The following is a 26,760-nucleotide window of genomic DNA, read 5'->3' as shown; positions in this document are numbered from 1 at the left end:
GCGATTTGGCGACCAGGTGGTGTCCGGGTTGGGGGGAGAGGGGGTGTTCGAGGGGTCAATAGTGACTAATAAATGCGGTCGAAAATTATGGTGATTTCAGGACAGTCAAACTTCCTTTGTACGTACTGCAAATCAGCGGAGAACAGTACTCATCAGACCACGCTTTTTTGGTGCGTCTTGGTCAATGCTAACTACAACCAGAGTGTGACGCATCAACTTTCGCCAAAAAATATCCCTTTCCTGCACTAGTCAGATTCTCCTAAGGTTTTACACTTTTGCCTTTTGAGGCTCAGTTCTGACTGAGCTCTAACGCTATCGGTTATATCCAGGATTCAAACAAACATCGACCGCCTCTTGCATTTCGGTGTGAGTATTTACATACAACATGTGCTGAGGCCCAACCATGAACCATGTGAGAGGTAAAGAACAGGGGGACAAGGGAGAAAGACTTCATCATCTTGGGCTGGGTGGGAGGGGGGTTGGGTGGCGATTTGGCGACCAGGTGGTGTCCGGGTTGGGGGGAGAGGGGGTGTTCGAGGGGTCAATAGTGACTAATAAATGTGGTCGAAAATTATGGTGATTTCAGGACAGTCAAACTTCCTTTGTACGTACTGCAAATCAGCGGAGAACAGTACTCATCAGACCACGCTTTTTTGGTGCGTCTTGGTCAATGCTAACTACAACCAGAGTGTGACGCATCAACTTTCGCCAAAAAATATCCCTTTCCTGCACTAGTCAGATTCTCCTAAGGTTTTACACATTTTGCCTTTTGAGGCTCAGTTCTGACTGAGCTCTAACGCTATCGGTTATATCCAGGATTCAAACAAACATCGACCGCCTCTTGCATTTCTGTGTGAGTATTTACATACAACATGTGCTGAGGCCCAACCATGCCATGTGAGAGGTAAAGAACAGGGGGACAAGGGAGAAAGACTTCATCATCTTGGGGAGAAGATGGTGGCCAGCCCCTGATCCACCATCAGTTGGATAGGGGGGCCATACGCCATTAGATGCTCCGGCTCTTCCTTGGTTTGGGACCTGTCGCCTCTCGCGAGGACCTCTCCGTCGGAGTCGATGATGCCGCCTATGGTGCTGCTGCCGACGCGCAGGCCCGGCTCGATCCGGAGAGCCTTCACCTGTTAGTAGCAGAGATGCAGAGATGATGACAATTCAGTAGATGCATGACCATGCATGTTTGGAGTAACTTCTTTGACAGTGGATTCTGGGAGCTCATGGGGTTACTTAAGCATACCTTGAAGTACTCCACATAGGACGATTCAATGTAGCTACCATCCTTCATCCGAAGCAAGAGCCCGAGCGCAACCGACCATGGGCAATCCTTGATTATAGCTGCGTCCAAGTAGCCATCTGCAAACTGCACGGTGGTAAAGGATAATTATTAGCCTATGGAGCCAAGATTGACAATGCCAATGACTGATCATGAACACTGATATTCTTACAAACATAGGAAGAGTGCTAGATTTTCAGGGCAAATAGATTACTCAACAAAGATTCCAAGTGTTGTATGAGAGTATTTTTCAGCCTTCACTACATCAAAGACAAAATATGAAGGAATTGAGCAATATGGAGTGAGATTAACCTGTGCTTGTGGTGCTATCATGACACCTTCACTAGCAAAAGCAATGTTGCTGATCCAAACGTTAACAAACGGACCCTTCAGTGATCTCCATTCAAGATCAGCATCGTCAGTTGAAGGACCTGAATAGGTACATGTTTCATTATTACAAACATCTGGTATGTCTCCTTCGGCAGCATTGGTAGCCCCATTTGATTTACAGCTGATGGTTTGCTCCACAGGATCACCAAATCCTTCATATCCTGGGGCAGGAACAAAAAGAATACGCCCATTGTACCTTCGCAAGTTCACCGCACGTAGAAGGGACTGAAACAAAGTCAGAGTAAAGAGTGAATTTACTACATCGATATTTGAAACACACTTCTATCGGCCTCTGTCAGCACTCGAGTATTAAAAAGCATCCAGTATATTTTGCTAAATGAAATCTGCAGTTGGAACTTGTCTAAGAAGTCTCAGATGCATCTGACGAGGCAAGAAAGCATATTATACAAATGAGCGAGGTGTTCTATAGAAGCTTTTTAGAGTATGAACCATACATAGAAGTCGATGCGAGCGCTTCCCATCCACCTAAACTTTTCTGACTCAATATCAATATCAGCTACCAAACCTGCAGTTCATAAATCATTTTCAGGTTTGTGAAATATATATATTGCCATAAAACTATAGAGTGACAGAAGAAGCTCTGAGAAGGGTGGCCAGTGTTATCGACTGTAGTTTGGAAAAAGGGCAGCATCAAACTAATACAATGCATACCCCATGTAAGCATCATGACACTGAAAAACCTTGTCTTTCCCTGAACAACAGAAGTGACATCAAGGGCACGTCTGTGACCTGTGTGGGAAGGTTGTATCAGCCTTTGTTTGTACACATGAAAATGTAGATTGTTTTGGAGGATAAATAACATGGCTGCATAGATGAGGTGTGATGAACATCAAGGAAGAAAATACTACCTCTGATGATTGCAAACACAGCATTTGACATCGAGAAGGGTTCACCAGCAGAATGCAATAGACCTTGCACCATTCCGTTTCCAGTACCTGTGGTACATGTAATAACATGTGAAATTTGTGCTGAGCATTACCAATGACATTAAAGTACCCAGATGCTTCACCAGGGACGAACTAAAAACACAAGTTACAGACTTACAGCTACTCCTTAGTGGGAACATAAGCTGTTGACGATTCGGATGTTTTTAGAAGAAATAATATTACAGGATAATAAACGGCTCTAACGTATAGTACGGCTCATCGACGCGCAACAATGCAGCACTATGATAAGGATATTGCAATAATCATGTACCTGCTGGAATGATCCCTAGTGGCACTTTTATTGCTTTGTCCCAATCATCTCTTTGCAGCAGACCATTAACAACCTAAAGTCAACACAAAATATATTCAAACCAAATAGAGCATACAAGCAAACAGATTAAACAAGTCCAAAAGATTATGAATGAGATCTGAAGATACTAAACAGAGTGTATCTTCCAGCAGGTCTCATTTGAGAATAATATATTTTGCTAACCTCTACAAGGATACCATCTCCACTAACACAAACGATCCCATCATATTTCTTAAGATCCAGTGAACCAGCAATTTCTTGAGCATGAAGACGGTAATTTGTTTCTGAGGACGTTTCACACTTAAAATTTAGTACAGCCAAAAAACAAAGAGGGGCACGACATCTATCTTTCATAAGTAGAAGATTTATAAACATTGATCACAACCTTGCATGGTGTAATGGATGTGAGCAGCTTCAATAAGAGGCAGAACTTCGGTTTGGAAAATCTTCCGCCCACCTCTCTTCCCACCGTAAGGGTTCACTATGAAGAACAGTCTCTTCGGTCGACCTATTATCCAATGCCATATAGTGCAAGGAACAGATCAGCATTCGCGAACAGTCAATGTCCTGCATGCTTGTGTTCAGAAGCGTAGACACTCACAAAGTAAGACCAAGCAAACTAGAGCTGATAAGAATTACACAATGCCCGAAAAATCTTTGGATGTTTGGATCAATTCAAATGAATTATGGAAATACTCGAAAACATAAAGAGTTGGTTTCGCATTTAATTTTTTGGGAGTGCTTAGAGCTCAGTCGATTGAAAAATAACTATTCATCAATCGTCTCCCGGGAAAACAATAGAGAAAATAACTGCCGAAAACTAAAAAAGAAAAACCGGCACGAATCTCCGCGCGCAATCCGACGGCTATAGCATCGGTTGAGCTATAGCTATTTCTCATTCGATTGAGAAATAGCAATCCCGTTTTTTTTTATAGTCAGAAGGAACAGTCCAAAGCATTAATGGCGAAATTGACATTGATAAGAGCACTTAATCAAAAATAGAAAATGACAGGCATATAAAATATCTCCAACTATAAATCAGGAATGAATTAATAAGGGCATCATGAGCAGCACGATTCTCTGGCCTCAGCAGAAGAAACCACTACAAGAATGGAGTTGCGCATTTGACGGCTTGACCAAATCATGTAAAAGAGGTGCCCAGGACACGCAACCTCCGTACAAACAGCAAGGAAGAGGATTCTCTGAGCGTTCCAATCAAGAATTCATTTCTTCAGCGTTCGGTTAACCGAAACGGATCGAGCCGCTGGGTTTGCGCTGTTTCCTGGCTATCTTCAAGAGTCATTTCCTGATTCTAACCAGGTCAACGGATTCCACCCAGCCCGCTGCGCAACCTCGATCAGGTAAAAGTAAGCACGAGCCCAATTCCTCCAACCATAACAGAGAAGGAAATTTTCTACTAGTAACCAAATCGCACCGAGAGTCGCCCGAATGAGCAGCTACGAGATCACCGAATCACAACTTTAAACTGAACAGAAAAGCAGAGGATCAGAGAATTAAATGGTGATTACCAAGCGAGGCGAAGCGATCTCTGATGGCGTGCCCCCACCTCTCCGCGGCCTCCTCGCTCTCCATCTCCACCGCCACCTCCCCTCTCTTCCTGTCCTCTGCTCCTCCGCCGCAGCCCACCGGAGACGGCGGCCTCCCCGCGCCCGTCACGTCCCCCCGCGTAAAGGTCGCGAGTTTGAGGGACCTGCCCTCCACCTGGAACCCGAGCACGTCGGACTCCAGCTCCAGCTTCCGCCTTCCCCCGCTGTCGCGGCCGGCGCCGGTGGTGCGCCACGCCAGCTCGGCGCTGGAGAGCGTGGCCTCCGCCGCAGAGCCGTTGACCCGCACGAGCTCCACCAGGGTCTCCGCCCGGGGCTCCGGTGGGCCTCGCGCTTCGGCCTGCGGGTCGGCCATGGACTGCGACGAGACGAGACGGACGAGCTTCAGCTGGGAAGTATCGATGTGGTTGGAGCGAGCGAGCGAGCGAGCGCGAGCTTGGGAGAAGAAGGCGACGTGGTGCGGCGTGTTATTATGGTTTTTTCTCCAGTAGACCAAACTCACCCGCTCAAATAGTTGGCTAGCCTAAAATTTGGAAAATCTTTCGGGTTTATTCACGAGTTGCCAAAATTGACAAGAAAAACAAACTAGAATGAGCAAATAGCTATTGGCATGCCAAAAGAAATTGACAACCATCTAAATAATAACCAAAACTGGTATGGTGAGATTTAATAGCTATCCAAACATACCCTATGTAGAGGGCCTTGTCTCTGCCTCTCTACCCTTTTTTATTTAATATTTTTTAAAGGATAAGGTTTCCTCTCTCGTCTGCCTTGCGTTTTGCTCGCAACTTTTTTCCAATCATCCGCCCTTCTGTCCGCGTCGCAACCCCGCTCCCTCACCGGGTTTCCCCCTCCTACAATCTAAAAGGCTGACAAAACCCGGCTAAGCGAACATACCCACACCATCGCGCCGCCTCCCAGATCATCCGTTGCGCGCCAGTCCCTCTGCGTCGCTGGTCTACCCTCCTCCACCCAAAGCCGCACCCCACCCCTTTTCTCTCCCTCCCTCCCATGAGTAGTGTCTCTTTGCTTCGAGAGCGGGATCAGTTGATGTGGGTCGTGGAGACTACGAGCTCCGATGGGCCGGAGGCACTGAAGTGGGCGATGCGGAGGACCCCCCCCCCCCCCCCCCCGGCGCTGGGGGAGGGCGAGGTACCCATCCTGGTGGTTGTCATTGGCGTCGACCGCCAAGACACGGTCCAGCCTCACTTGGCCATCGGCGACAAGGTGAGGTCAATTCCTCTGCTCCCCTACATGGCCCCTTAGTGAATGTCACATCATGACCCGTGTGACATGCGGTGTTAGTTTTGTGCATTTGTTGTTGCCTTGGGCACGTGTCCCCCCGGTGAATTGTTCCTTGCAAGAAAATTGCTCTTGCTGATTTGTTCTCCACACTTGCTTCTTTGTGGGGACGAAACTGCTTGTAGATATCTTACATTTCAATATCTACTTGGAATTTTGGTAGACCTTCCTAATTTATCAATGCAGTAAATTCATATATCATATGTATTTTAGAAAAAAATTGAGCTTGTTTTATGTGACATTTAGTTTTTTAAGTATTCATTGACCTTTCAGAAACTTTTGCACCTTTGAGATACTACTCCATTAATCAGGTATTCTGAATTGACGTTGTTGATCACACTCATCTTGTTGAATTTCAAAAGATGAAAGGTGATGCTTTCTGTTTTCTTTGGATGTTTATTCAGTTCTTAAACTTATTCGGGGTTTTAAAAACTTAGCATTATTAAACTTATTTTGTACATATTCAGATCCTAAATTCTTCCCCATGAAGCTATGCATTGGTGCAAATTCCTATTTGCAGATGTCCATTCATCATTTATTTTCTTCTATAAAATTGAACTATGTCCATGTAGAAGATTCAATACAATAAGTATCAAGTTGAATGATGTCCACGGCAGTGATGATTTAGGGCGTTGTTCTTCTGTACAAATGAGACATTATATTGTATTTGGAGCATCTGAACAACACTTGTTGCTATAATTGAGCCTCTTAGGTAGCAATGGATGATTAATTGATTATTGGAGTGAGTACATTAGTAGCACCATATATCATGAAAGACATCTCCATGGTACAAATGATTTATCAAAGGGGATAATTTGTAAAAATAAAATATGAAAGGCTATAAATAAATTGTGAACACATATCAATCAAGATACTATATTCTTTTGTGAACTTGCTTTAAGATTTATCAATTTAATCTACCCCATGGTACTACTCATTTGATCATGATATAATCCTATAGCAAAAAGGTAGGATATGTTTCATTAAAACATGTCACCTGATGTGCATGTGGATATACATTTAGCATAGTTAATGTTGAACCGCTAGAATATTTACGCCATGTTGAACGCACGGGCAATTCCCTAGTGTATACCAAAATTTAGTCAATTATACAATTTAAAATAAGCACTCTTGTTAAATTCTCTGTGCCTAGGTTTCTCTTTTATTCGACCTAAATTTTACATCACTTGGTCCATAATAGCAATGTTAAAAGCTACTATTTATTCTATGCATGTTATATTTGAAGTGAAGTGAAGATGTCCAAGATTCCTTTAAATGTTGATCAAATCAGTAACAACTCCTAAAACAACATAAATTTGCTAAAATGCATGGACTGTTAGTACGAGCGATTGTATATCTGTCTTCTTCCATCACATGTCCATGTCCTCCTCGCCAACATTCGAAACAACCAACAATCGACAACAATGACAAATTAATAACAGTTAAACACACGACTAAGCAAAGGCCAATGAGCTCTAGGTGAGAGTAAGACGAGTTACACAGTGATAATGCAATAAGAATAAATAAAGACATAAGTAAGCAAATGTTGGTTCCGCACCGAGTAGGAGAGGCACCAAAGATCCCATAACTTAGTGTCTGTCCATTCTGAAACACCATATAAACACTTTGTGCTCAAAAGGTTGTCCCCAAAACTTATATCCAAAAAATCATGGGTATCAAGGTGGTCGATCCTAACCCGTCCCCAAAAGACATTCATTGTCAGCCACCTCACGTATTAACAAGTTATAAAACCTCCAAAGGGCAAGAAAAAATCTCCTGCCGATGTCGCTTATATCTTTGCAAACACACTGATTAGGGCTTAAGCGATGTTTGCATCCCTTATGTGTCTTTATTGATGTCACTGAAGTCAGTATTGTAACCAAGTTGCAAGAGCCCAAAATCAAATTCGGCAACTCGTTGGACTCCATTGAATAATATTTCCGCCCATAATAAATGATGAAGGTAACCTTGGACCATGGCTCGCTAACGTCCAACCTCGTAGTCGGGAGTGACATGCAACCTTGATGTCACTTGCACCGTCATCACCTCCAATGGCCTCTTTCTCCTCACCATCTCCATGGTCAGGGACGACGGTAGTGGGGCCATATGTGCCAATTGGGGGTAAGGGTGGAGGGGAAGAAGGCACGGGCTTCGGGCAGGAGGCGCAGAGCGACAGGGGCTACCGAGGATGATGCTGGTGGCGGCATGTGGCGATTGGAGGTGGGGAGGACATGCTAACACGATAAATACACTCCTATAGAAGGGACTTCACTAGCCCTATACATTTGTGAGATTTTGCTAGCCCTATACATTTGTGGCATTGCTAAGATAAGGTCATCTCCTGAAAAAACTAACACCCTAAAGGAAGTCAACTAAAATATTATCATAATTAATTAAATATCCATGTGTGATGTGGAGTAATTAGAGTCACTGTAGTTGAAGGAAATATGCCCTAGAGGCAATAATAAAGTTGTTATTTATATTTCCTTATATCATGATAAATGTTTATCATTCATGCTAGAATTGTATTAATCAGAAACTTAGTACATGTGTGAATACATAGACAAAACAGAGTGTCCCTAGTATGCCTCTACTTGACTAGCTCGTTAATCAAAGATGGTTAAGTTTCCTGACCATAGACATGTGTTGTCATTTGATGAACGGGATCACCTCATTAGAGAATGATGTGATGGACAAGACCCATCCGTTAGCTTAGCATTATGATCGTTTAGTTTTATTGCTATTGCTTTCTTCATGACTTATACATATTCCTCTGACTATGAGATTGTGCAACTCCTGAATACCGGAGGAGCACCTTGTGTGCTATCAAACGTCACAACGTAACTGTGTGATTATAAAGATGCTCTACAGGTGTCTCCGAAGGTGTTTGTTGAGTTGGCATAGATCAAGATTAGGATTTGTCACTCCGTGTATCGGAGAGGTATCTTTGGGCCCTCTCGGTACTGCACATCACTATAAGCCTTGCAAGCAATGTGACTAATGAGTTAGTTGCGAGACGATGCATTACGGAACGAGTAAAGAGACTTGTCGGTAGCGAGATTGAACTAGGTATGAGGATACCGACGATCGAATCTCGAACAAGTAACATACCAATGATAAAGGGAATAACGTATGTTGTTATGCGGTTTGACCGATAAAGATCTTCGTAGAATATGCAGGAACCAATATGAGCATCCAGGTTCCGCTATTGGTTATTGACCGGAGATGTGTCTCGGTCATGTCTACATACTTCTCGAACCCGTAGGGTCCGCACGCTTAACGTTCGATGACGATTTGTATTATGAGTTATGTGTTTTGGTGACCGAAGTTTGTTCGGAGTCCCGGATGAGATTACGGACATGAAGAGGAGTCTCGAAATGGTCGAGAGGTAAAGATTCATATATTGGAAGGTTGTATTCGGACATCGGAATGGTTCTGAGTTATTCGAGTATTTTTCCGGAGTACCGAGGGATTACCAGAACCCCCGGGGGAAATCATGGGCCTCATGGGCCAGTGGAGAGAAGAGGGAACAACCCACAAGGGGAAGGCGCCCCCCCCCAAGGGGTGTCTGAATAGGAAGGGGAGGGGCGCGGCCCCCCTTTCCCTGTTCCTCTCCTCTCCTTCCCCCTTTCCCCCTCCGTTGGAAGGGGGCAAATAGGACTAGGAGTCCTAGTCGCCCCCCCTATGGCGCGCCCCTTGGCCGGCCTCCTCCCTCTCCTCCTTTATATACGGGGGCAGGGGGCAACCCATAGCACAACAGTTATTCTCTTAGCTGTGTGCGGTGCCCCCCTCCACAGTTTACTCCTCCGGTCATAGCGTCGTAGTGCTTAGGCGAAGCCATGCGCAGATCACATCACCATCACCGTCGCCACGCCGTCGTGCTGACGGAACTGCTACCTCTTGAGCACTGCGTTGGTTTTCCCTTGAAGAGGAAAGGGTGATGCAGCAAAGTAGCGTAAGTATTTCCCTCGGTTTTTTAGAACCAAGGTATCAATCCAGTAGGAGGCCACGCACGAGTCCCTCGCACCTACATAAACAAATAAATCCTCGCAACCAACACAATAAAGGGGTTGTCAATCCCTTCATGGTCACTTACGAGAGTGAGATCTGATAGATATGATAAGATAATTTTTTTGGTATTTTTATGATAAAGATGCAAAGTAAAGAAAGTAAAATAAAAACGGCTCCAGAAATAGCTTGTTGTCGGGAGATTAATATGATGGAACATAGACCCGGGGGCCATAGGTTTCACTAGTGGCTTCTCTCAAGAGCATAAGTATTACGGTGGGTGAACAAATTACTGTTGAGCAATTTATAGAATTGAGCATAGCTATGAGAATATCTAGGTATGATCATGTATATAGGCATCACGTCCGAGACAAGTAGACCGACTCCTGCCTGCATCTACTACTATTACTCCACACATCGACCGCTATCCAGCATGCATCTAGAGTATTAAGTTCATAAGAACAGAGTAGTGCTTTAAGCAAGATGACATGATGTAGAGGGATAAACTCATGCAATATGATATAAACCCTATCTTGTTATCCTCGATGGCAATAGTACAATACGTGCCTTGCTGCCCCTGCTGTCACTGGGAAAGGACACCGCAAGATTGAACCCAAAGCTAAGCACTTCTCCCATTGCAAGAAAGATCAATCTAGTAGGCCAAACCAAACTGATAATTCGAAGAGACTTGCAAAGATAACCAATCATACATAAAAGAATTCAGAGAAGATTCAAATATTGTTCATAGATAAACTTGATCATAAACCCACAATTCATCGGTCTCAACGAACACACCGCAAAAGAAGATTACATCGAATAGATCTCCACGAGAGAGGGGGAGAACATTGTATTGAGATCCAAAAAGAGAGAAGAAGCCATCTAGCTAATAACTATGGAGCCGAAGGTCTGAGGTAAACTACTCACACATCATCGGAGAGGCTATGGTGTTGATGTAGAAGCCCTCCGTGATCGATGCCCCCTCCGACGGAGCTCCGGAACAGGCCCCAAGATGGGATCTCACGGGTACAGAAGGTTGCGGCGGTGGAATTAGGCTTTTGGCTCCGTATCTGGTAGTTTGGGGGTACGTAGGTATATATAGGAGGAAGGAGTACGTCGGTGGAGCAACAGGGGGTCCACGAGGGTGGAGGGCGCGCCTGGGGGGGGGGGGGAGGCGCGCCCCCCTACCTCGTGCCTTCCTGGTTGATGTCTTGACATAGGGTCCAAGTCCTCTGGATCACATTCGTTCCGAAAATCGCGTTCCCGAAGGTTTCATTCCGTTTGGACTCCGTTTGATATTCTTTTTCTACGAAACTCTGAAATAGGCAAAAAAAACAGCAATTCTGGGCTGGGCCTCCGGTTAATAGGTTAGTCCCAAAAATAATATAAAAGTGTATAATAAAGCCCAATAATGTCCAAAACAGAATATAATATAGCATGGAGCAATCAAAAAATATAGATACGTTGGAGACGTATCAAGCATCCCCAAGCTTAATTCTTGCTCGTCCTCGAGTAGGTAAATGATAAAAACAGAATTTTTGACGTGGAATGCTACTCGGCATAATTTCAATGTAATTCTTCTTAGTTGTGGTATGAATATTCAGATCCGAAAGATTCAAGACAAAAGTTTAATATTGATATAAAAATAATAATACTTCAAGCATACTAACTAAGCAATTATGTCTTCTCAAAATAACATGGCCAAAGAAAGTTATCCCTACAAAATCATATAGTCTGGCTATGCTCTATCTTCACCACACAAAATATTTAAATCATGCACAACCCCGATGACAAGCCAAGGAATTGTTTCATACTTTTGACGTTCTCAAACTTTTCAATCTTCACGCAATACATGAGCGTGAGCCATGGACATAGCACTATATGTGGAATAGAATGGTGGTTGTGGAGAAGACAAAAAGGAGAAGATAGTCTCACATCAACTAGGCGTATCAACGGGCTATGGAGATGCCCATCAATAGATATCAATGTGAGTGAGTAGGGATTGCCATGCAACGGATGCACTAGAGCTATAAGTATATGAAAGCTCAACAAAAGAAACTAAGTGGGTGTGCATCCAACTCGCTTGCTCACGAAGACCTAGGGCATTTTGAGGAAGCCCATCATCGGAATATACAAGCCAAGTTCTATAATGAAAAATTCCCACTAGTATATGAAAGTGATATCATAGGAGGCTCTCTATTATGAAGATAATGGTGCTACTTTGAAGCACAAGTGTGGTAAAAGGATAGTAACATTGTCCCTTCTCTCTTTTTCTCTCATTTTTTTATTTGGGCCTTTTTTATGGCCTCTTTTTTTTGTCCGGAGTCTCATCCCGACTTGTGGGGGAATCATAGTCTTCATCATCCTTTCCTCACTTGTGACAATGCTCTAAAAATGATGATCATCACACTTTTATTTACTTACAACTCAACAATTACAACTCAATACTTAGAACAAAATATGACTATGTGAATGCCTCCGGCGGTGTACCGGGATATGCAATGAATCAAGAGTGACATGTATGAAAGAATTATGAACGGTGGCTTTGCCACAAATACAATGTCAACTACATGATCATGCGAAGCAATATGACAATGATGGAGCGTGTCATAGTAAACGAAACGGTGGTAAGTTGCATGGCAATATATCTCAGAATGGCTATGGAGATGCCATGATAGGTAGGTATGGTGGCTGTTTTGAGGAAGGTATATGGTGGGTGTATGATACCGGCGAAAGGTGCGCGGTATTAGAGAGGCTAGCAATGGTGGAAGGAGGAAAAGTGCGTATAATCCATGGACTCAACATTAGTCATAAAGAACTCATATACTTATTGCAAAAATCTACAAGTTATCAAAGAAAAGTATTACGCGCATGCTCCTAGGGGGATAGATTGGTAGGAAAAGACCATCGCTCGTCCCCGGCCGCCACTCATAAGGAAGACAATCAATAAATAAAACATGCTCCGACTTCATCACATAACGGTTCACCATACGTGCATGCTACGGGAATCACAAAATTTAACACAAGTATTTCTCAAATTCACAACTACTCAACTAGCATGACTCTAATATCATCATCTTCATATCTCAAAACAATTATCAAGCATCAAACTTCTCATAGTATTCAACACACTCATAAGAAAATATATTTTTACTAATCTTGAATGCCTATCATTGTCAAAGCAAACTACTATGCTGTTTTGTAGGACTCTCAAAATAATCTAAGTGAAGCATGAGAGAACAATAGTTTCTATAAAACAAAATCACCACCATGCTCTAAAAGATATAAGTGAAGCACTAGAGCAAAAACTATATAACTCAAAAGATATAAGTGAAGCACATAGAGTATTCTAATAATTTCTGAATCAAGTGTGTCTCTCTCAAAAGGTGTGTACAGAAAGGATGATTGTGGTAAACTAGAAAGCAAAGACTCAAATCATACAGGACGCTCCAAGCAAAACACATATCATGTGGTGAATAAAAATATAGCTCCAAGTAAAGTTACCGATGGAAGTAGACGAAAGAGGGGATGCCTTCCGGAGCATCCCCAAGCTTTGCCTTTTAGGTGTCATTAGATTATCTTGGGGGTGACATGGGCATCCCCAAGCTTAGGCTCTTGCCACTCCTTGTTCCATAATCCATCAAATCTGTCACCCGAAACTTGAAAACTTCACAACACAAAACTCAGCAGAAAATCTCGTGAGCTCCGTTAGCGAAAGAAAACAAAAGACCACTTCAAGGTACTGTAATGAACTCATTTTTTATTTATATTGGTGTTAAACCTACTGTATTCCAACTTCTCTATGGTTTATAAACTATTTTACTAGCCATAGATTCATCAAAATAAGCGAACAACACACGAAAAACAGAATCTGCCAAAAGCAGAACAGTCTGTAGTAATCTGTAACTAACGCAAACTTCTGGAACTCCAAAAATTCAGCCAAAATAGGAAGACCTAGACAATTTGTTTATTAATCAGAAGCAATTAGAATCAGTATTTTATCACGTTCTGGTGATTTTTAACAATTATTTTCGTGAACAGAAAGTTTCTGGAATTTACAGCAAGATCAAATAACTATCATCCAAGAAGATCCTATTGGTTTAACTTGGCACAAACACTAATTAAAACATAAAAACACATCTAACCAGAGGCTAGATCAAAAATTTATTCCTAAACAGAAGCAAAAGGCAAAAAACTAAAAATAAAATTGGGTTGCCTCCCAACAAGCGCTGTCGTTTAACGCCCCTAGCTAGGCATAATAGCAATGATAGATCTAGGTATTGCCATCTTTGGTGGGCAATCCATAAGTGGCTCTCATGATAGATTCATATGGTAGTTTTATTTTCTTCCTAGGGAAGTGTTCCATGCCTTTCTTTAATGGAAATTGGAATCTAATATTCCCTTCCTTCATATCAATAATTGCACCAATCGTTCTAAGGAAAGGTCTACCAAGAATAATAGGACATGAAGGATTGCAATCTATGTCAAGAACGATAAAATCTACGGGCACATAGTTCCTATTTGCAACAATAAGAACATCATTAATTCTTCCCATAGGTTTCTTAGAGCAAAGCTAATAGAATAGCCCGTTGCCGGCTTTATACTAGTGCCAGGTCAGCCATATAGCTAACGCGTATAATAAACGGGCTGTAGGTTAGCTATTGCCTTTAATGTTTGCATGGAGAGAGATGCAAGGAAATGTACAGTGATTGGCTGGCTGCATGCTCTGTCCTGGTTGCCAGCTGCATGCTCGCTCAAATGCATCGGAGCTTGTGTTAACGCCTGGCGATAGATGAAGCGCCAGCTCTATTCTCTCTCCCGCTTTCTTTCTCCTCCAAATAAGATTTTGCTGATGTGGAACACCTTATAGCCAGATGACTAGGACCTATTATACTTGCTCTTAATGGTGGAATCCGCAAGGTGCAAGTTTAGAGAGCAATCATCAAATTCATGGAAACCTAGTAAATCGCATAAAGTTTTTAGAATCGTGGAAACACTAGCACCCAAATCACACAAAGCATAGCATTCATAATCTTTAATTTTAATTTTAATAGTAGGTTCCCATTCATCATAAAGTTTTCTAGGGATAGAAACTTCCAACTCAAGTTTTTCTTCATAAGATTGCATCAAAGCATCAACGATATGTTTGGTAAAGGCTTTATTTTGACTATAAGCATGAGGAGAATTTAGCACGGATTGCAACAAGGAAATACAATCTATCAAAGAGCAATTATCATAATTAAATTCCTTGAAATCCAAAATAGTGGGTTCATTAATATCTAATGTTTTGATCTCTTCAATCCCACTTTTATCAATTTTAGCATCAAGATCTAAAAACTCTGAATTTCTGGAACGCCTTCTAGGTAAAGGTGGATCATATTCAGTCCCATCATTATCAAGATTTTCATATTGCAAAACAAATATTTAATAGGGGACACATCAATAACTTTTAGATCTTCATCTTTATTTTCATAGAAATTTGAAGAACACGCTTTCACAAAGCACTCTTTCTTAGCACGCATCCTAGCGGTTCTTTCATTGCACTCATCAATGGAAATTCTCATGGCTTTGAGGGACTCACTGATATCATGCTTAGGAGGAATAGATCTAAGTTTTAAAGAATCAACATCAAGAGAAATTCTATCAACGTTCCTAGCTATTCATCAACTTTAAGCAATTTTTCTTCAAGCAAAGCATTGAAATTATTTTGCGAATTCATAATTCCTTAACACTAGTCTCAAATTCAGAAAGCATCTTATTAAAGTTTCCATAAGAATTGTTGTAGAAATTACCATAATTATTAGAGGAATTACTAGGATAAGGCCTAGGATTAAAGTTTCCTCTATACGCGTTATTACCAAAATTATTCCTACCAACAAAATTCACATCCATAGATTCATTATTATTCTCAATCAAAGTAGACAAAGGCATATCATTAGGATCAGAAGAAACACTCTTAGTAGCAAATAATTTCATAAGTTCATCCATATTTCCACTCAAAACATTAATTTCTTCTATCGCATGCACCTTTTTATTAGTAGATCTTTCAGTGTGCCATTGAGAATAATTAACCATAATATTATCTAGGAGTTTAGTAGCTTCTCCTAAAGTGATTTCCATAAAAGTGCCTCCCGCGGCCGAATCTAAAAGATTTCTAGAAGCAAAATTCAATCCGGCATAAATTTTTTGTATAATCATCCACAAATTCAAACCATGCGTAGGACAATTACGTATCATTAATTTCATCCTCTCCCAAGCTTGTGCAACATGTTCATGATCAAGTTGCTTAAAATTCACAATATCGTTTCTAAGAGAGATAATCTTAGCGGGAGGAAAATACTTAGAGATAAAAGCATCTTTGCACTTATTCCAAGAATCAATACTATTTTTAGGCAAAGATGAAAACCAAGCTTTAGCACGATCTCTAAGAGAAAAGGGAAATAGCTTCAATTTAACAATATCATTGTCCACATCTTTCTTCTTTTGCATATCACACAAATCAACGAAGCTATTTAGATGGGTAGCGGCATCTTCACTAGGAAGGCCGGCGAATTGATCTTTCATGACAAGATTAAACAAAGCAGCATTAATTTCACAAGATTCAGTATCGGTAAGAGGAGCAATCAGAGTGCTAAGGAAATCATTGTTGTTGGTATTGGTAAAGTCACATAATTTGGTATTATCTTGAGCCATCGTGACAAGCAAGCAATCCAACACACGAGCAAACAAGAAGCAAGCGGAAAAAAAGCGAACGGAAAAGAGAGAGGGCGAATAAAACGGCAAGGGTGAAGTGGGGGAGAGGAAAACGAGAGGCAAATGGCAAATAATGTAATGCGGGAGATAAGGGTTTGTGATGGGTACTTGGTATGTTGACTTTTGCGTAGACTCCCCGGCAACGGTGCCAGAAATCCTTCTTGCTACCTCTTGAGCACTGCGTTGGTTTTCCGTTGAAGAGGAAAGGGTGATGCAGCAAAGTAGGGTAAGTATTTCCCTCAGTTTTTAGAACCAAGGTATCAATCCAGTAGGAGGCCACGCACGAGTCCCTCGCACCTACACAAACAAATAAATCCTCGCAACCAACGCGATAAGGGGTTGTCAATCCCTTCACGGTCACTTACGAGAGTGAGATCTGATAGATATGATAAGATAATATTTTTGGTATTTTTATGATAAAGATGCAAAGTAAAGAAAGTAAAATAAAAACGGCGTCAGAAATAGCTTGTTGTCGGGAGATTAATATGATGGAAAATAGACCCGGGGGCCATAGGTTTCACTAGTGACTTCTCTCAAGAGCATATGTATTACGGTGGGTGAACAAATTCATGTTGAGCAATTGACAGAATTGAGCATAGTTATGAGAATATCTAGGTATGATCATGTATATAGGCATCACGTCCGAGACAAGTAGACCGACTCCTGCCCGCATCTACTACTATTACTCCACACATCGACCGCTATCCAGCATGCATCTAGAGTATTAAGTTCATAAGAACAGAGTGACGCTTTAAGCAAGATGACATGATGTAGGGGGATAAATTCATGCAATATGATATAAACCCCATCTTGTTATCCTCGATGGCAACAATACAATACGTGCCTTGCTGCCCCTACTGTCACTGGGAAAGGACACCGCAAGATTGAACCCAAAGCTAAGCACTTCTCCCATTGCAAGAAAGATCAATCTAGTAGGCCAAACCAAACTGATAATTCGAAGAGACTTGCAAAGATAACCAATCATACATAAAAGATTCAGAGAAGATTCAAATATTGTTCATAGATAAACTTGATCATAAACCCACAATTCATCGGTCTCAACAAACACACCGCAAAAGAAGATTACATCGAATAGATCTCCACAAGAGAGGGGGAGAACATTGTATTGAGATCCAAAAAGAGAGAAGAAGCCATCTAGCTAATAACTATGGATCCGAAGGTCTGAGGTAAACTACTCACACATCATCGGAGAGGCTATGGTGTTGATGTAGAAGCCCTCCGTGATCGATGCCCCCTCCGCCGGAGCTCCGGAACAGGCCCCAAGATGGGATCTCACGGGTACAGAAGGTTGCGAGCGGTGGAATTAGGTTTTTGGCTCCGTATCTGGTAGTTTGGGGGTACGTAGGTATATATAGGAGGAAGGAGTACGTCGGTGGAGCAACAGGGGGTCCACGAGGGTGGAGGGCGCGCCTGGGGGGGGGGGCGGGGGGTAGGCGCGCCCCCTACCTCGTGCCCTCTTGGTTGATGTCTTGACGTAGGGTCCAAGTCCTCCGGATCACGTTCGTTCCGAAAATCATGTTCCCGAAGGTTTCATTCCGTTTGGAGTTCGTTTGATATTCTTTTTCTGCGAAACTCTGAAATAGGCAAAAAACAACAATTCTGGGCTGGGCCTCCGGTTAATAGGTTAGTCCCAAAAATAATATAAAAGTGTATAATAAAGCCCAATAATGTCCAAAACAGAATATAATATAGCATGGAGCAATAAAAAATTATAGATACGTTGGAGACGTATCAGGAACTCTCCCTCGACCCTCTACTGGATCAAGAGTTCGAGGGACGTCATCGAGCTGAACGTGTGCTGAACACGGAGGTGCCGTACGTTCGGTACTTGGATCGGTTGGATCGTGAAGACGTTCGACTACATAAACCGCATTAACATAACGCTTCCGCTTTCGGTCTACGAGGGTACGTGGACACACTCTCCCCCTCTCGTTGATATGCATCTCCTAGATAGATCTTGCGTGATCGTAGGAAAATTTTGAAATTACATGCTACGTTTCTCAACAGTAGTTTCCAGTTGCACGGTGATAAACATAGACGTTTTCATTGTGTTTCTTCTTTCCGGGAACCACCACACAAATTTGTCTTTTTTTGCTTCTCTATGTATAAACTGAATTTAGATTTGCAACTTCATGCGAACGTACACATATATTTTGTCAATATACACAATTTACTTTATTTTTGAAGAAAACCTTTTGACATTCTACTATGGGATTGCACCTGAAGTGTGACATAACCAAAGGTGCGCTTTGCTGCGCCGTTTGTGTCGTTAGGTTTTCATAACTTTTTACTCCCTCTATTTGAAAATATAAGGTGTATTAGTGTTTTGAAAAGTAAAATATCTTTAAGTTTGATCAAATTTGTGGAGAAATATATCAATATTAGTGATATCAAATCGTTATCATTAGATTTCATCATGAAATACATTTTCATATTTTATTTATTTAGTATTGTGGATGTCAATATTTTCTGCTTTGAACTTGGCCAAACTTAAAGAAATCTGACTTTAAAAATAATAATACACCTTATATTTAGAACCGAGTGAGTATTTGGTTTGGCGAGTGGGGATATGACGAAATGTGTTTTCAATTTATTTATAATGCGGTATTTTGGCGGGCCTTTCGCGGTGCGATTATGTGGTATATCTTAATAAATCCGTACTTATGTGTAAAAAAAATCCACGTCGATGGCCACATGTACTATGTGGTGCTATGATATCACATGTTCGCGGTTCTTTTTTTATGTGGTGGAGTGTGCGCAGGATTGATATGTTTTGTAGCCCGGTTGCTGCTGATTAATCCCGGTTAAAATCACGAACCAAATTAAAAATTCAATACCTCAATTGAATGGGAAAACTCCAAAATTAAGGAGCACACTGAATTAAAATCATTGAATAAGAAAGCTCTTTAAGAAATTTTTGACCCAGTTAAAATTGAGTGAGGCAATTTAAAATTAAAAATCTCAATTGAGTGTGAGACTTTAAAATGAGAGCCACAGACCAAAGACCAGCGCCGGCCGCAGCCACGAGCCGCACAGCTGACGCGACCAAACGGTTTGATGTGTAATCACGTAGCTGGACGCACCAGGGGCCATTTCGCACAAAAGCTTTGAGAAAGGATCTGGTGCCCGCTCTAACGTTCTGACCGAAAGTTCACCATGGCAAAGACAATCGGCTGCCGGTGGATGTTTCCTTTTTCCAGGAAAAAATCAGCGGGTGGCTGTCCTGCATTTCTTTTAATTAAGAACTCTTGCAGGTGGCCCGCAAAAAAAGAACTCTTGCAGGTGAGCATGTTTTTCTTAAGCGCATGCATGTGAGCATTTCGGACATGGATCCTCCGACGTGTCTATCCCTGTCTTACTCTGCTTTTGAGCCGCTGACAGATGAGACCCACATGTTAGTGACCCAATGATAGGATAGCCCACGCCAGGGGATCCTCGTCCGAGCATTTCATGGTTTAGTGAGCTCATTCCAAGGGGCGTAGCTTCGCGTCAGATTTGGCCTGAAGTAAATACCTGACATGGTGATGGTGTATGTACGTCTCGTAGCCCCGTCCCAAGAAACTATTTCCACAGTACCATTATTATTACATAAATCCTAAAAATCGTACATCATATTTCTGGACATATAGCAATCAGACGTTCTTAATGTGGGGATGGAAATTTTATTTGCAAGCGGTAATTTCTAACAAAAAATAAACTGAGACAAATTTATCATGCTCGTCATTAAACTTGTCATCCTCGACGAATACAAATTGCCATAAAAACCTTTTAATTTGTCATGTCTAAAAATCCGACGTTCACTTGCTGGATATTCAGATCCTATTATTACGCACAGAATGTTGCTCCGACGCCAATTCACCATAGCGTGCAAACGAGAGCGCGCGCGGCGTGTCATACTCGCCGTCCACGTACGTCGGCGTCCGGGCGTACGTCCGGGGTAGTTCTGCTCCACACGCTCTTGCCTAGCTACAAGCAAACACGGCAAGACGCTCCCGAAACTTGAACGGCACCTACAGAGAATTATTATGGCGTGTACAACGACGTGACGTGAGGTGCCCATCCCTAGCTTTTCCAATTTACATTATCGTGTTTCATACAATGTTCATTCACCAGATACATAGACGAGACGTATACTGTATACGTGATGTATGTACGAGACGTATACAGTATACGTGACGTATGTATAGCGTGTGATGCTTGAATCTTGGCACTCATATGAAGACCTCTCAGACGATTGTTCCTGCATTTGTTCTTATCGTGAAATGGGGAGCCGTGCCAAAAGATCAGACGGCCAACAGCACTATATGGCTCAACTGAAAGAAAAAGAAAAAAACACTGGATATGGCTCGTGAGCCTCTTTTTTTTTTGAGGGAACCTCAATGGTTTTCTCCTGCGTACGTAAGAGCTGGAACCGAAAGGAACGGAACGCCGCTCCTCACACATCATTTTCTCATCAGCCAACACGCTGCGCAACCAATCATCCTAATCAATCACATCACACGCATACGAATAGCTTTGAATATAGATCACTGAATAAACTCAACCTGATGGTCGAGAGGTGGCGAATCCAATGGTTGTTTGAGTTCAGTCTCCTCCTTGTTAACTCAGATTCTACCATGTGCACCATCTAGAAGTTTCAATGATTATTATATTGAGTACGCCCCTTCTAATGGAGAGTGTTTTTATCGTACTATCTTCACAATGTTCTCTACTATACTAGACTATTCCAGAGAGGGGCGTTTTGGCACCTAGCTAGGAGCATACTCTCCTGGTTTTTAAAATGTGTTTTAAACATATTTTTAAATGTCACAAAATTCTGACAAAATGTTAATGCACACATCTCGACGTTCTACGTACTTACAAAGTTGTTTTGCCAAAAACCGACAATTTTTGTGTCCCGTGTGAAAAAGACAAATTCAATGTTAAAAAGGGCTTTTCATGAGATATTTCTTTGTGTCTTTTACACAAGCAACAGAAAATGTCGGTTTTCCACAAAACTTGGCGTGCGCATATAGAATATCGAGATGTACGTGTCAAATTTTTGTTCGGTGACATTTTGAAATGTTTACCTAATGGCAGAAGCATATGCTCCCATGTGCCAAAGTGAATTTCCGACTTACTTCAATTGCTTTCTCTCTTGAAGGAACTTTTGTCATTTATGATTGCTTTGTGATTTTCTTGTTCAAGATGAAAGTTTTATGATCAACCACTATCAAAGCCTATATATTTCTAGCCGCAAAAAAAGTCTATATATTTCTGCAGATAATTTCCCCCTCTCACACAATTCATGTGCAAAGCACATGCAACTTACTAGTATCTTACAACTCTCCAAGCTCTCTCCTTAGTCGGGAGTGTGGGGGGCAATCATGTCTATTCTTTGGCCGTTGTTGCCCCTTCGAGATGGCCCACCCGCGTGCAAGGCAGTGCATGCTTTGTTCTACCGACTTCGACCGCCTATGTCCTTCTGGTTGTGGTAGGGAGCGGTGAAGGAGCTTTGGTGGGCGATGTCACATATGACATTGTGTTGTGTGGCGACAGTCTGGAGAGGGTTTCGTTCTGGAATTCGGTTGTTGGTGCTCCGCGTTGTTTTGCTCGTCTTCGCTGCTCCACGTTGGCTTCCTCGGCTGAGGTCCAAGGTTTGGCGTTGTCTTCTGTCTGTTCATGTGGTCGCTCGGGGTAGTAAGATCTGTGGGCTACTATGTGCCTGGGCGGGGGAAAGATTGCGGATTTGCGTGGTCGGAAATTTTATAGGCTTCTAGATATTGTAGTTTGGCATTATTGGTCAGTGTTATGTTCTACTTATTAAAAGTACAAAAAATGCTTGTTATATAGCTGGTCTGCCTCCCTAATGATTAGGGAGGATCAGGAGTTCTAAATTTTGGCACCTCATAATAAATGTCTCCTAATGTGGCATCTCCACAAATTCTTCAATAAAGAAAATCTTCCCTTGGTCAAACTCATCTAGAATACATACTATGTGGGCAAAATTTAACAGATAGACCAGTAGAATCCTTCTGGTGAAAGAATATTGTCAAATTAATTCCTAAGTATAAGAAGATGGCCAAAGCAACCATAGAGAGAGGAGATACTATTTTGTTGTGGGAGGATAATTGGGGTTCTGGTTTTATTAGAGATATGTATCCTGAGTTGTATTCTTTCACTCTTGACAAGCACATCTCTATTAGAAACTAGAGATATACACGTGTATTGCAACGGGAATTGGATGCATTTCTATGAGATTTGATGGTACAGAACTTTAGTATTATGATTAGTAATATGAGAATTGAAACTTAAGCATATATGATTTAATGTATTTGATATAGTTGTAAAAAATTATTTAATGTAAGTAACATGCATGATACATTTTAAGGTGGGTCTTTTCCCATGCATAGTGATATAGTGAGTTGGCATAGTTGCATGTTGAGAGAATTAAATTTAGTGGAGCATGCATGCTCACATGATGAGTTGACATAGTTGCATGTCAAGATAATTGAGTTAGTGGAGATCAACTATTTAGGCATATATAGAATTTTGCGCTTCCGAGGACCCTTTTTCCCACTTTCACAACCCTCTGTTTGCCCAAGCCTTCGAGCAATTCTAGGCCCTTCAGAACTCTGTGCAAGATATTCAACTATATGAAGCTCGTGATAAGTGGAAATATACATGGAATAGCCCCTCCTCATCTATCAAGATGTATAATTGCTACTCAAAAGGAGAGGTTGCTGCACCAATTTTCAGAATGATTTGGAAGAATGCCTCTATGCTCAGCTACAAGATTTTTTTCTGGTTGCTTTTGCATGACAGAGTAAACACCAGAAATTTGCTCCGCGTTTTTTTCTGCCTTCCTATTGTTGTGAACTATGCAACAATGGTTCTAAGGAAACTGCTCTCCACCTATTTTGGAACTGTTCTTTTGCTAGGGAGTGCTGGGACAGTGTCATTATCAACAAATATAGAGGCATTTCTTCATGGATGAGACTTTACTGCTACTGCAAAAGTTGCCCCCCCAATTGCGTTGGAGATCACCATCATGGGATGCTGGAACATATTGCAAATAAATTCAAAGTCTCAAAGATATTCAAGGTCATGACACTTTCTATCTTCTCTTAGAAAAGGCTTCTTCGTGCTGACCTCTCAGTTCTCAAGCACATAATTAGAAGAAAGTATGAAGATACTCTTCTTACTTGGTTTGATCAGCGCCTATCCTAAGCAGTTATGAACTTGCTGAATTTTCCAAGAGCTGGTGTGGGTTAGACTGTGAGTTTGAATGTGGAGCATGGCTGCTCTTTTGTGAATATTTGTTACTTTTTTATTTATATATTTAAATGGTGCAGAACGATTGTTCTACGGTTTCTGATTGATGTGATTTTCATAAGTATAATATGTTGTTAGATTATCAACTCCATGAATGTGTAATGATAGATAAATTATCAAGGAACATCCTCAGTAATGGTTGTTACAAGATTTTTTTACAACCTCTGATTATTTTTTCATAGTATGATCCAACCTTCCCGATATTGAAGCTGGAGATTATATTTGGACCAAACCTTTTTTGCGCACATCAAAGAAAAAATGCTTGCATGAGAATCATTGACATGTAACCTTACGTGCAACTTCTAGTCCTGCCCTTCACTTGTATGAATTACTTGTGAGAAAAGAAGGTAGTCGGTTGTAGAATTATTGTCAACAATTGTAATCAAGGCACACTTCCCAATCTGTCTTATTTATCACATATCCAGTCCATATCAATTATCAAATACTTGCATATACATAATCCTTTTCATAAATCTTCTAAGTATGTGTGCATGAATTGGAACTAGAACATGTAATACATTTTCACTACCTCCTCCTAACTTATTGCAATAGGCCTTAACATCGCCGTAAAGGGTGGCTGGTTGCGATTAGGTTCATTTATCTTCTTTCTTTTGTTCTATTTTGTGTGCAATAGGTAAATTAAGTACATTTGTACCATCGAGATAATTGTATGTTAAGCACTAGAGAAATAACTTGGAAAGGGAAGCACTCATTATATAAAGGTAAGGAAGTGCTTGGTGCGTCAACAAGAATGGCTTAACCAAGGATCACGTTTGTGTTGAGGAAGAAGCCGGCTGTAATAAATCCATGGACTCATGAAGAGAAGAAACTTTTGAAGGAAATATGCCCTAGAGGCAATAATAAAGTTATTATTTATTTCCTCATATCATGATAAATGTTTATTATTCATGCTAGAATTGTATTAACCGGAAACATAATACATGTGTGAATACATAGACAAAGATAGTGTCACTAGTATGCCTCTACTTGACTAGCTCGTTAATCGAAGATGGTTGAGTTTCCTAGCCATGGACATGAGTTGTCATTTGATTAACGGGATCACATCATTAGAAGAATGATGTGATTGACTTGACCCATTCCGTTAGCTTAGCACTTGATCGTTTAGTATGTTGCTATTGCTTTCTTCATGACTTATACATGTTCCTATGACTATGAGATTATGCAACTCCCGTTTACCGGAGGAACACTTTGTGTGCTACCAAATGTCACAATGTAACTGGGTGATTATAAAGGTGCTCTACAGGTGTCTCTGAAGGTACTTGTTGAGTTGGCGTATTTCGAGATTAGGATTTGTCACTCCGATTGTCGGAGAGGTATCTCTGGGCCCTCTCGGTAATGCACATCACTATAAGCCTTGCAAGCATTGTAACTAATGAGTTAGTTGCGAGATGATGTATAACAGAACGAGTAAAGAGACTTGCTGGTAACGAGATTGAACTAGGTATTGAGATACCGACGATCGAATCTCGGGCAAGTAACATACCGATGACAAAGGGAACAACGTATGTTGTTATGCGGTTTGACCGATAAAGATCTTCATAGAATATGTAGGAGCCAATATGAGCATCCAGGTTCCGCTATTGGTTATTGACCGGAGACATGTCTTGGTCATGTCTACATAGTTCTCGAACCCGTAGGGTCCGCACGCTTAAAGTTTCGGTGACAATTGTATTATGAGTTTTTGTGTTTTGATGTACCGAAGGTAGTTCGGAGTCCCGGATGTGATCACGGACATGACGAGGAGTCTCGAAATGGTTGAGACATAAAGATCGATATATTGGACGACTATGTTCGGACACCGAAATGGTTTCGGGGAGTTTCGAACATATACCGGAGTACCGGGGGGTTACTGGAACCCCCCGGGGAGTTTAATGGGCCAAGATGGGCCTTAGTGGAGAAGAGGAGGCGCGGCTAGGGCTGGCCGCGCCCCCCCTCCCCCTCTAGTCCGAATTGGACAAGGAGGGGGGGCGGCGCCCCCTTTCCTTCCCCCTCTCTCCTTCCCTTCCTTTCCCCCTCATACTCCAACTAGGAAAAAGAGCGAGTCCTACTCCCGGTGGGAGTAGGACTCCTCCCTGGCGCGCCCTCCTCCTGGCTGCCGGCCTCCTCCCCCTGATCCTTTATATACGAGGGCAGGGGGGCACCTCTAGACACAACAATTGATCTCTTGATCTCTTAGCCGTGTGCGGTGCCCCCCTCCACCATATTCCACCTCGATCATATCGTAGCGGTGCTTAGGCGAAGCCCTATGTCGGTAGCATCATCATCACCGTCACCATGCCGTCGTGCTGACGGAACTCTCCCGTGAAGCTCTGCTGGATCGGAGTTCGCGGGACGTCATCGAGCTGAACGTGTGCTGAACTCGGAGGTGCCGTACGTTCGGTACTTGGATCGGTCGGATCGTGAAGACGTACGACTACATCAACCGCGTTGTGCTAACGCTTCTGCTTTCGGTCTACGAGGGTACGTGGACAACACTCTCCCCTCTCATTGCTATGCATCACCATGATCTTGCGTGTGCGTAGGAATTTTTTTGAAATTACTACGTTCCCCAACAGTGGCATCCGAGCCAGGTTTTATGCGTAGATGTTATATGCACGAGTAGAACACAAGTGAGTTGTGGGCGATACACGTCATACTGCTTACCAGCATGTCATACTTTGGTTCGGCGGTATTGTTGGATGAAGCGGCCCGGACCGACATTACGCGTACGCTTACGCGAGACTGGTTCTACCGACGTGCTTTGCACACAGGTGGCTGGCGGGTGTTAGTTTCTCCAACTTTAGTTGAACCGAGTGTGGCTACGCCCGGTCCTTGAAAAGGTTAAAACAACACTAACTTGACGAA

The 26,760-nt window shown here is 42.1% G+C and overlaps 1 protein-coding gene across 1 annotated transcript; it reads right to left on the bottom strand.

The window, feature by feature from the left end:
• Positions 1 to 740: 740 nt before the first annotated feature.
• LOC123052402 (sphingosine kinase 1) lies at positions 741 to 4,966 on the bottom strand. The gene is made up of 10 exons (XM_044475550.1): positions 4,465 to 4,966; positions 3,321 to 3,443; positions 3,119 to 3,219; positions 2,897 to 2,969; positions 2,548 to 2,634; positions 2,351 to 2,428; positions 2,134 to 2,204; positions 1,601 to 1,903; positions 1,253 to 1,375; positions 741 to 1,136 (listed from the first exon to the last, which is right to left on the bottom strand). The coding sequence occupies exons 1-10, from the start codon at positions 4,853 to 4,855 to the stop codon at positions 939 to 941; spliced, it is 1,548 nt and encodes a 515-aa protein (XP_044331485.1). The 5' UTR covers positions 4,856 to 4,966; the 3' UTR covers positions 741 to 938.
• Between the last annotated feature and the right edge of the window lie 21,794 nt (positions 4,967 to 26,760).

The sequence above is a fragment of the Triticum aestivum genome, chromosome 2D (genome assembly GCF_018294505.1).
Source record: "Triticum aestivum cultivar Chinese Spring chromosome 2D, IWGSC CS RefSeq v2.1, whole genome shotgun sequence".
NCBI lineage: Eukaryota > Viridiplantae > Streptophyta > Magnoliopsida > Poales > Poaceae > Triticum > Triticum aestivum.
This window is presented reverse-complemented; position numbering and strand designations above follow the sequence as displayed.

Bases quoted from the DNA above. Each gene is read 5' to 3' on its own strand.
- LOC123052402 (XM_044475550.1), bottom strand. From the start codon at position 4,855: ATGGCCGACCCGCAGGCCGAAGCGCGAGGCCCACCGGAGCCCCGGGCG. The intron at 2,429-2,547 runs GTAGTATTTTCT...CTTCCCACACAG, and splicing joins TGTGTTTGCAATCATCAGAG to GTCACAGACGTGCCCTTGAT. The intron at 1,376-1,600 runs GTTAATCTCACT...ACCACCGTGCAG, and splicing joins TGATAGCACCACAAGCACAG to TTTGCAGATGGCTACTTGGA.